Raw genomic sequence first — 10,968 nt, 5'->3', positions numbered from 1 at the left:
GACGGTGATGACCCATAGGGGTGGCTCTGTGGCGCCGCCGGTGGTTGATGTAGAGGCGGCGCACCGAACGCCGGCCATGAGGATGGCGGCAGCGGCGGAGCACCAGGGGCCATCGGAGGAGCGCCATACGGGTAGTAGCCGTAGGGCGAGGGCGCGGCAACGCCGTAAGATGGTGGCGCGGCGACGCCGTAGTGCGGTGGTGGTGCAGCGGCGTAGGCCGGTGGCGCGGCAGCATCGGCCGCGACCGGGGCTAGGTCACCCGAGGGCTCGCCATGCGGGCGAGATCCGATCGGCGACCCAGGCAACGCAGGCGGCGGCGGGGCCCCATAGGCCGCCGCGAGAGGCCCGGAGGCGAGGAACGGCGACAAAGGGGCGAGAACCGGTGCGGCGGCGGCCGCGGCGACGGAGGTCGGCGCGACGGCGGCGGTGGCGGGAGCAGCGGAAGACATATCGTAACCTAAACTGATACCATGTAACACAAAGTATTTTGGGGACTGCACAACACCCCTAACCTGGGGTGTGGCTATCACATTATATAGAGGTACCCAAGGGGTACAATACAACGTTACAATATAGATATACAGAGGCTACGTATATACAGTCTAACATCACAGGCTGGCCCAACCGCTGTTGCCTTCCTTTTCTGCCTCAGCTCCCCTAAACTATCTGCACCGGCGTGAGCTGCTTTTGTGAGACAGGAACTTGGGCGCGGTTCAGTCTTTTTTGGGGGGCTCAGTTCAGTCTGTGGTATGGTTCGGTTCAATGAAAGAACGAAGATGTCTTGTGACCCGCTCCTGTGTGAGATAGAAAATTGGGCTCGCAGTCTGGGTTTGCAGAGTTGCAGTTCAGTTATGGTGTGATTAAGTTCAGAGTAAAATATTCTTTCATATAAAAGTTGAGAGTAAAAGAAAGAAAAAAGCAAAAGAGAGAGGATAAGAAATGTGTGCTAGAGAAAAAATCCTTTCATTTTTTTTACTATCCACTGCACCTGGACTTTCATTAGCTGCGGTTTGGGACTATCCAAATTTTTAACAGTGTCTTTCTCCTCTCCTATGTACAATTTAGTGCTTCTGCTTACTTATGTTAAGATACAACTATTTAGGGGTTTCTGCCAAGTAAATAGAAGTGCGCTTTTCCTGTTGTGCATTTGTATGCTTCAGTTCTCTTTTTCGTGCCGGGTATACTTCAGTTATACTAAAACATCCATCTTATTTGTGTGCAAATATTTATTATCATTCAAGTTAGTTGTATATATATAGTACTAAGTTCAACATGCACACAAAGATGATCCGGATGAGGTTTACTGGCATAATGTGTATCATTGCTCTATGCATGCTGAAAAGGTTATGCATATGGACTAAATTATACTACCACCGTCCTAAAAATCTTGTCTTGGATTTATCTAGATACAGATGAATCTAACACTAAAACGTATCTAGATATATCCGTTTCTACACAAATCTAAGACAAGCTTTTTGGGACAGAGGAGGTAGTTGCTTGAGATTATTCACAGAAAATGGCGTTCTTAGAATGTCTTAGTCAGTGCCATTCTTGCAACCATATAAAAATTCATAAATTACTATGTTTGATCAGAATTGGTTACTTGATATGTGGGTTGAGAAGGAAGGAAAGGAAAAAAATGTCCTATAATGATAAAAAATTTGACAATATTGCTTGATGTGCACAGGATCCTAAAAGTCTTCTGCCCCTCCAAGCATTTGTGGGAAGCTCCGCCACTCATTGACTTGGGATTGATCATATTCATCGAGAATAGGTGGACAATATGACGATCATCGACGATTTTTGTCTCCTGTAGCAATGCATGATGTAGGCGGGGACTTGGGCAATGGGGCAGCAAGGCGGAATGCATCAGCACTCCTCAATTGTGGGTAGCGTTGGCGGCGGTGACTTGGGCCGGGAAGCAATGAGCGTCAGCAGTTGGCAATTGCGGGTGGCAGTGGCTGGGGGTTAGGAAGAGAAAGGTGGCGATTTTGTAGGGTGGACAAAAAAAAGGGAGTGGCGGGAGGAAAAAGAACAACAATAACATCGGGTCATTGCCGACGGAGGAAAGGCAGGGGTTAACATATTCAAGTGTGGCTAGGCAGAAAGTCGCGAGCGCCAGAGTTGGTGACAGGTTTAGAGGGATCAAGGGTGCCAACAAAGACAACCTTAATATTTTATTTATTTATTTATATGCATAGCCCGTAGCAACGCACGGACGTTCTACTAATTGTTGCAGTATATATTGTACTAGTACTAGCGAGTAGCAGGCAAAACGTATCATTGATTTCTCCAATCTCGAATAAATAGGCGCCCAAGAAGCCAGATTTCCATAGGTATACCGAACAAGAGGGAGGGACTTCATTTGGAAACCCTCCTCCCTTCCTTCCGCTTATTGTTACCCGGCACCAAACCTCGCTTCAACGGATATGCATTTCTCCAAAAAAATGGGTCATGCGGATCGAGTTAGTCACGGTCATCCATCTCGCTGAGGACACCTCCAAGAGTACCTTTTTTTGGAAAAAGTCTAAAACAAACCTTAAATTTGTAGGCGAAAGCTAAACCGAACCCCGAACTCTCAATACCTGAAATCAGCACACCAAACTCTTTAATCCCGGCCTATTTTAAACCTTGAGTGGACTTCGCCGGTATTTGTTGAATCGGGCCGGCCCAGTAGCGCAGTCGCTCAAAAATAAATACGTTTTCAATACTTGTTTGATCTAATTTATTTTCCAAAGTTCGACGCTTTGGTTTCTGATTAAATATTTTCGGCCTGTTATTATGTAAGTCATAGTCATCTGGTGTAGTGGCTAACGAAATCAAGTCAACCCTGCCGGGTCCCAAGTTCGACTCCACGGCATGTTTTTCTCTTTTGGAATTATTACGTCGCGCACTAAGAAAAAAAAGAATTTTTATGGCGCGTGATAAGTGAAAAAAACTCGCTTTATGTCTGCTGGGCCGGCCCAGTCGAGTCCACGGCGAACAATCCAAAACTTTTTTAAAAATATTATTTAAGATATTCCAAAAACATTATTAAAAAATGTGACACAATTTTGAAAATCCAAAACATTTTTCATAGCATGTGAAAAACTGTTGGAATTCTGAACATCTTTTGACAAATATAGTTTTTTTAAATAGCGAAAAGTTTTTTAAAATGCGAATAGAATTTCAGCATTCCAATATTTTTTAAAATTTAAAATGAATTTAATTCATGAAAAAGAATATAAAAGAGGAACATTTTTTTAACTTTTGAACTATTTTAGAAATATGCGAACATTTTTTGAACTTCACGAATTCTTGTTCTGTTATAGTGGGCCGGCCCAAATTCTTGTCCGTGAGAGTAGCTGATTATTCCGGCCGGGATTATAGTATTCCCGTTGTGCCAAACAGGTCTAGGGTCGAAAATAAACCCGGGTTACAAGTTCGGAGTGTCAATTTCCGGGATCCAAATTTCAGGGATTGATTTAGCTTTTGTCTACAATTTCAAGGTTTATTTTGGACTTTTCCCCTTTTTTTGACAATCAATACCATTATATATTTATAGAAATGAATTGTACACGGTAAAGATCCATGAGCTGACCACAACAAGTACAAAATAAAATCTAGAAAGAACGAGCAAGTCTTTGAGATCTCAAATCTTTTTCTTCTTTCATGACACAATCTTATACTTTTCTGACGGCAGCCGTAGAAAAATAACAAAGGTCTCAAATCGCAGACCTGTAAATACTAATAAGGATTCTTCCATAGTTTTAATTTGAGCTGCAATACCAAGGCTGTGATGCACACATGCAGCCATTAAAGTAACCAACCAACATTGACAGAAGTACCAATACCGGTATTCCAGGGACAAAATACCAAATAGCCATGTTAATGTCACTGGGAGCCGAGAGTATGAATCACCATTATCGAGGGCGTAGCAGATGGGACATATATTGCGAGATCAACCCTCCTAGCGGCGACCACGAGGAAAAATCCAGAACCGACCCGACGAAGCGAGATCTGAAGAACCATACCTAGACAAGTAATTTTCTAACATCACCATTGACGTTGGGAAGAAGATCCCGTCGTCGAAGAAAGGGATCAAGATTACTTATTGTAGACGATGGCATCTCCAAAGAAGAAAACGACGACTACCAAAATCCTAAACCAATCTAATGAAAACACTATTATTATTAGGAACTCCACTCATAGATCAGGTTTCCCACCCCTTCCCACTCCGGCGAGGCTGGCCGGTGGAGGGGGAACCGATCTATGGTGGAGGCTGAGGTGGTTGACGGCGGCTAGGTCGGTCGCGATTTCTTCTTATAACCGAAGGAAGAAAGGCGTGCACGACGCCTCTAAAATGAAGGAATGCTATGTTCAGGACTACTTGGTGCATCTTCCTGCCCACTTGCTACCAACCATCGTCATAAACCAAGTAGCTCGGTAGTATAACTGTCTCCCCAAACCATGTGCAAATGCAAGGTTAACGTTGGAATGGACAAGAAAACACGTGGTTTTCCTTCAGTATATTGTACTAGTACTCGCTCTGTAAAAAAATATAAAAGCGTTTAGATAACTACTTTAACGACGTGTTTCAAATGAGCTAGCAGGCAAAACGTACCATTGATTTCTCCAATCTCGAACAAATAGGCACCCAAGGAGCCACATTTCGATAGGTATACCGAAGAAGAGGGAGAAACTTCATTTGGAAATTCTTCTTCCTTCCTTCGTTCGTTTCATTGTGCCCGCCCAGTCAGGCACCGGAGTCCCCAAGAACAAGAAGAGGAACAAGGAGTAGAACACATTGATCCAAGGAGGAGAGATACAATGGCGTCGGCCTGCTTCTTCGCCCGTTGCGTCTCCGTCCCCGCGCACCTCCTGGCCATCCCCACGCCCCTCACCATCACCACCCGCAGGTAAGTCTATCTCTATACAACCAATCCTGGATCCTTTCGGTTCCAATCTCCTGCCTTCTCCGGCCGCCAGTCTCTTTTTTAAGCATGTACACATATATTGGAAACGAGAACATTTTTTGAATTTCCTGAACTTCTTGAAAGACAATTTCTTTTGAAAATGTCAACAAAAATTTGAAAGCAAGAACATTTTTTTTAAACTATGATTTTTTTCAAAAACAAGAACAATTTTTGAAATTCAAAACAATATTTGAAACTTTCGAACAAAATAAACAGGAAAATGAAAAAATAAAACAAAAATTAAACTTGGGAAAAGGAAATGAATATGGGAGAAAATAAAAAAGAAAAAGAAAAAGAAAAGGATAAATAAACAGAAAAAAGATAAAAGTAGATAATAGAAACAGGAAAAAGATAACAAAAAAGAAAGGTAACAAGAAGAAATCAAATTTGGTTCAGGAATCTTCTAGAATGTTCCCAGAACCGGAAAAAACCCATCCAGAAACCTCTAGAGAGTTCTGGAAACCAGGATCGCTGAAACATTAAGCGGGCCGGCCTGAGACGAGCGATCGCTCGATCTCCGTGTGCGAAACGGCGACACTTGGACGCAATGAGCATCCTTTAGGGAATTCCGAAACAAATGAACGAAATGACCTACCTACTGCCTCTTGAGGGGTAGAGATGCATGTCTCCACAAATTCGTTCATGCGGATCGAGTCAGTCACGGTCATCCACCTCGCCGAGGACATGTTCATAACTATTTCAAGCAGTTTTTTTCTTCTGAAGTATGAGTCTTGTTTGTGACATCCTACTTGGTGCAGCTTCCTTCCCACTTGCTACCAACCATTGTCATAAACCGAGTAGCTCGATAGTATAACTGTCTTGCCAAACCATGTGCAAGTGCAAGGTTAACGTTGGAATGGGCAAGAAAACACGCGGTTTCCCTTCTGCCCTCTTATGTTATTGTTACAGTATATATTGTACTAGTACCATTGATTTCTCCAATCTCGAATAAATAGGAGCCAGATTTCCATAGGTATACCGAAGAAGAGGAAGGGACTTCATTTGGAAACCCTCCTCCGTTCCTTCCGCTTATTGTGCCCAGTCCGCCTCCGGAGACCCCAAGAACAAGAAGAGGAACAAGGAGGTGGAGAATACATCGATCCAAACGAACGCCACGATCGAGACGATCGAGAGATAAAATGGCGTCGGCCTGCTTCTTCGCCCGCTGCGTCTCCGTCCCTGCGCACCTCCTGGCCAACCCCACGCCCCTCGCCATCACCACCTGCGGGTAGGTATCTATACAACCGATCCTGGATCCTTTGGGTTCCGATCTGCTTCATGCTCCGTCTCAAATGATCTGACCTGCAGGCTGCGGCGGCTTGGAGCCGCGGGAGCGAGGCCGGTGTGCGCCGCCGGGAGGATGCTCGGCTCCGTCAGGTCGGTCAGGGTGATCGGTCGGGTGGGACTGGTCGAATGTCAGGGTTTTATCTGTCTACTTACAAGATTGTTCCTCCTTCTGGATGCAGATACGGCACCGGAGCGGCGTTGGGCCCCAAGGAAGCCGATGCGGAGGTGGCCGCCGTGCCGCCGTCGGTGCCGGTGCGCGTCGCCTACGAGCTGCAGCTGGCCGGCCACCGCTACCTCGACGTCAGGTAAACATACTGTCACCTGCTTAACCACACAATCACCTGCTTAATCCCTGCTCTGCCTCTGCCGCCTCTGCACTCTGGGCTCTGTACTGTCAACAGATAGAGAGAAAAATTCAGTTCGCTGCAGACTGTACAGAAAACAAATATGTAAATTGTAAATTGTATGAATTCGTTACATCGATCCGAAACCAGTTTTGCTGATGTCTTGTGTCTGCAGAACGGAGGGTGAGTTCGGCGGCGGGCATCCGGCAGGAGCGGTGAAGCTTCCTCTTGTGTCTTGTGATCATAGAAAGAAATATATGGGACCAATGTTGGCAAGATCAGTTATAGTTAATCATCTAGTCCAACGCAAAAGGTATTGTATTTTTGGGCCAGAGTGGTTTCAGAATATGAACATCCGCACTGACAAATCAGGGTAGGCAGCGCTGCAGTCAGTGGGCAGGTGTATAAATCTGAACCAACACGTGAATGCACGTGAATTATGGTGTCTCTATTGGCGCCGCGAATAGTGGTTTTGTTTATTGTTGCTTGGCACCATGATCAGGAGCATTTTTCGGACGCCGGCCGATAAATGAATAATATTGTGATGCTGTCAAACCAGTTTCAGAGATGCAATTTCTTCTTTTTTTTCTATCACTATTCACTAGCCACATCTAAACCCCAAGTGGCTTCAAAGTGGTGCGGGCATGTCCTTCTGGATGAAGTTTACCTTCTCTGCTGACACAATTTAAATTTCCATTGGCAGGGATGGCGAAAAACTCGGGTTTTCTAGAGCAAGTGTCGGCGATATTCAGGAGAGAGGACGAGATCATCATCGTACGTCTTCCACACATCTGTAACACACTCCGTTTTTTTTTTTTGTGCTTTCATTTGAGTTGTCATATCCTCCCTACATTCTCAAAACTTAACTCCAGGGATGCCAGAGTGGCAGGAGATCTCTCATGGCAGCAGCCGAACTCTGCTCCGCTGTAAGCACGTCAATGGCATTATGGCAATCCATCTCATCATCGCTGCTGTTTCACAAACTGCTCTCTGTGATGCGTGTGATGCAACCTTTTTTCAGGGCTTCAGTGGCGTGACCGACATCGCCGGAGGGTTTTCTGCTTGGAAGGAGAACGGGCTGCCGATCAACCAGTGACGTCGTCGACTTCTCTGAATGTGTCTGAAACATTACACGTCTTGATCTTGGATCCAAGACACCATGATAGTGCACTCAATAAATGTTAGCACAACAAGAGATTATGAGCCTCTTCAATATTCCTTTCAACGCCTTCTGTAAATTGTGTAAAACCTACTCCGATCAGAAAATAAGTTTAAGCTCTGATCTGCCTTGCCATTGGCATGATGTCACGATGGCACTCGCAGCTCACAGTGACAGAGTACACAATGTGGGCACTGAATCTGAACTGAAAATAACAATATACAACTTCAACCATGACACGGAATGCAGTTCATAAACGGCCCTTCCCAAAAGCAAAGAGCACTGTTCCTTGAGAGAGTGAAATGAGGATGAAGAAGCAAAGCACAAGCCTCCTCGTGTGCTCTACAACCTGTCAACCAATGCATAATGAAATTAACCCCAATAGCGGTACTGCATGATGTTTGAAGCCATCTTAGAGCATCCACAATGCTAGGCGCTTATCTAGCCGCTCATGGAGAAAACAAACGTCTGGAAATTAAAAAAGAATCTCAACGCCCTCTCATTTCTTTTTTCTTTTTTGCGGGACAACCTCCTCTCATTCACTGATATACACTAATAGCAGACACTAAGAGCAACTCCAACGGACCGACCCAAATGGACGCGCGTTTTGTCCGCATTTTGTCTGTTTGGGTCGGCCGTCCGCCCCGCCGTGTCCGCTTTTTCATTTGCCTCGGCTGATTCGCCCAACGTGGGCGGAACACATTTTTTTGCATGTCCGTCCCGGCATTTCGCCGAACACGTAGCAGGCGGGGAGCTTGCAGCGAGGCAAAGCGGGCACGGCGCGGCACGGCGAGCATCGGGCGCGGGCGTGAACGAGACGCGAGGCTAGCGGCTGCAGCAGCGAAGCTAGCTAGCTCGCGTGGGGCACCATGCACGGCCGGCACCCACCATCCAGCAGAGCTAGCTGCTCGTGTGGATGGCTCGTGTGAATGCCACTAGTAGAAAAAAGATCTAATGTGAGACACGTTAGTCTCGGTTCAATTTTGGCCCGGTACTAATGGTACCATTAGTCCTGGTTTGAACGGCTATACATTAATGCTGGTTCGTGTTGAACCTTTAGTACCGGTTCGTGCCACGAACCGGTACTAAAGGGGTGGTGGCAGGCTGGCGTCAGGCCGGGGCCCCACGAGCCCCTTTAGTCCTGGTTCGTGGCACAAACCGATACTACAGGGCTAACATTTAGTATCGGTTTGTGTCACGAACCGGGATTAAAGGGCCCATTTTGCCATATCTTTTGCATACGATGTCAAAAAAAACGCATAATATATCAAAAAAATCAGCACGAAAATCCGCATCCGATTTTGACAGCCTACGGCCTGTTTGCAATTTTTTAGAATTCTCAAATTCTAAAAGGAAAAAAAGATATGATCAAATTTCAGTTTTTTTTAATTTTCGTTAAATCTGGTCAAATTGTGGTCAAAATATGGTCAAACTAATTATTCAAGAAATATTAGTGTTAATAAATAATTATTTTAGTTTTTGACTTTTGGTCAAACTGTGGTCAAACTATGGTCAAATATGGTCAAACTATGGTCAAACTACTTATTCAAGAAATATCTCGGTTACTAAATAATTATTATTTTTAGAATAATAATTTCAAACTAAAACGGTGAAACATGTGACTTCATGCTCAAGCTAAATTCTTGAGGGTTAATAGGATTGACAGCTTACTATTGTTAGGTAAACAACATGTGCAGACTTGGAAATTAGGGGGAATAGAACTTGGAAGTTAAGCGTGCTAGTGAGAGAATGGGTGACCAGTCGGGAAGTTAGACGATTTGGAATGATGAGGGGTGATTAGAGCAATGATGAGCGGTGATTAGAGACAAAATCGTTAAATAATTCAAAATTTTGAAAATCGGAAAAAAAATTCAATTTTTTTTCGAAAATAATAATAAAAAAACCTTTAGTACCGGTTGGTGGTCCCCCAGATCAGCGCGCGGGCTCGTGCCATGTGATGGGCCTTTGGCCCCGTTTCGTGCAGAACCGGTACTAAAAAGGGGGACCTTTAGTCTCCACCCTTTAGTGCCGATTACAGAACCGGGACTAAAGGCCCTTACGAACCGGTGCTATAGCCCGGTTCTGCACTGGTGTGCCCATACTACATGTGAGTATGCGTCAAGCAGGGAGGACGCGAGGAGGGAGTTCGCCGTCGCGCTGCGAGGCAAGGCCGGGAAGTTAGACGATTTGGAATGATGAGGGTGATTAGAGCAATGATGAGCGGTGATTAGAGAGAAAATCGTTAAATAATTCAGAAATTTAAAAATTGGAAAAAAATTGAAAAAAAATTGAAAAAAATAAAAAAAATCCTTAAGTACCAGGTGGTGGTCCCCAAATCACCGCACAGGCTCGTGCCACGTGGTGGGCCTTTGGCGCCGGTTCATGCAGAACCGGTACCAAAGGAGGGACCTTTATTCTCCGCCCTTTAGTGCCCGTTATAAAACCGAGACTAAAGGTCCTTACGAACCGGTGCTATAGCCCGGTTCTGTGCCCATACTACACGTGGGTATGCGTCAATCAGGGAGGACGCGAGCAGGGAGTTCGCCGTAGCGCGGCGAGGCAAGGCCGGACAGGAACCGCGGGCGCCGCGAGGTGGCAGGGCGCGAGCTCCAGTGCTCCAACGTCGAGCAGACACGCACAACTGCTGCACGCATGCGCGGCTAGCTGCTAGCTAGCTAGAATGCGGCTGTGGATGCACTAGCACGCAGCGGCCAACTCGGCCAACGGCGACGGGCCAGTATTCGACGTGCTTCTGACTTGTATCTGACCCACTCCCGAGCAGCGTTGCGGTGGCCTGGCCTGCTCTCGTGCCCGCCCGTGTGCTCGAGGCCGCGCTCCGCCTCACCCGCTTCCCGCGTCCTGCCGGAAGCACCCGCTCGCCAAACAGATACGGCAAACGGCCCTTCCCAAAAGCAAAGAGCACTGTTCCTTGAGAGAGTGAAACGAGGATGAAGCAGCAAAGCACAAGCCCTATTTGTTTGTTCACGATAGGGCTTATGGAGAAATTAACCGCATTAGAATAAATGCACAAAGCGAAAGCAGCAAAGCACAGCTCCTCGTGCTCTACAACCTGTGAACCTATGCATAAAGAAATTAACGGCATTAGAATAAATGCACTTGCCATGTGTTTGTTCACGCAGCCTTTGTCAGGATGGCTCTCTCCTCTCCTTCCCCTCCTCTGGCGGCGCTCCCCTCCCCTTCTACTCAGGCGACGCGGTCGCTA

At 46.1% G+C, this 10,968-nt stretch overlaps 1 protein-coding gene across 1 annotated transcript; it reads left to right on the top strand.

Annotated features, from left to right (window-relative positions):
- The first annotated feature begins 5,923 nt into the window (after window positions 1–5,923).
- Window positions 5,924–7,818, top strand: LOC119341016. Its single transcript, XM_037612915.1, has 7 exons — window positions 5,924–6,183; window positions 6,264–6,332; window positions 6,422–6,547; window positions 6,762–6,899; window positions 7,290–7,360; window positions 7,459–7,512; window positions 7,608–7,818. Exons 1-7 carry the CDS (start codon window positions 6,095–6,097, stop codon window positions 7,769–7,771), a joined length of 711 nt encoding a protein of 236 aa, XP_037468812.1. The 5' UTR covers window positions 5,924–6,094; the 3' UTR covers window positions 7,772–7,818.
- The last annotated feature ends 3,150 nt before the right edge of the window (window positions 7,819–10,968 follow it).

The sequence above is a fragment of the Triticum dicoccoides genome, chromosome 7B (assembly GCF_002162155.2).
Source record: "Triticum dicoccoides isolate Atlit2015 ecotype Zavitan chromosome 7B, WEW_v2.0, whole genome shotgun sequence".
Taxonomy (NCBI): Eukaryota; Viridiplantae; Streptophyta; class Magnoliopsida; order Poales; family Poaceae; genus Triticum; species Triticum dicoccoides.
This window is presented reverse-complemented; position numbering and strand designations above follow the sequence as displayed.

What these genes read in the sequence shown, in the direction of transcription:
- LOC119341016 (XM_037612915.1), top strand. Translation starts at nt 6,095, where the DNA reads ATGGCGTCGGCCTGCTTCTTCGCCCGCTGCGTCTCCGTCCCTGCGCAC. An exon ending in CTCGCCATCACCACCTGCGG is followed by an intron (nt 6,184 to 6,263) that starts GTAGGTATCTAT and finishes TCTGACCTGCAG; the next exon opens with GCTGCGGCGGCTTGGAGCCG. An exon ending in CACCGCTACCTCGACGTCAG is followed by an intron (nt 6,548 to 6,761) that starts GTAAACATACTG and finishes TTGTGTCTGCAG; the next exon opens with AACGGAGGGTGAGTTCGGCG.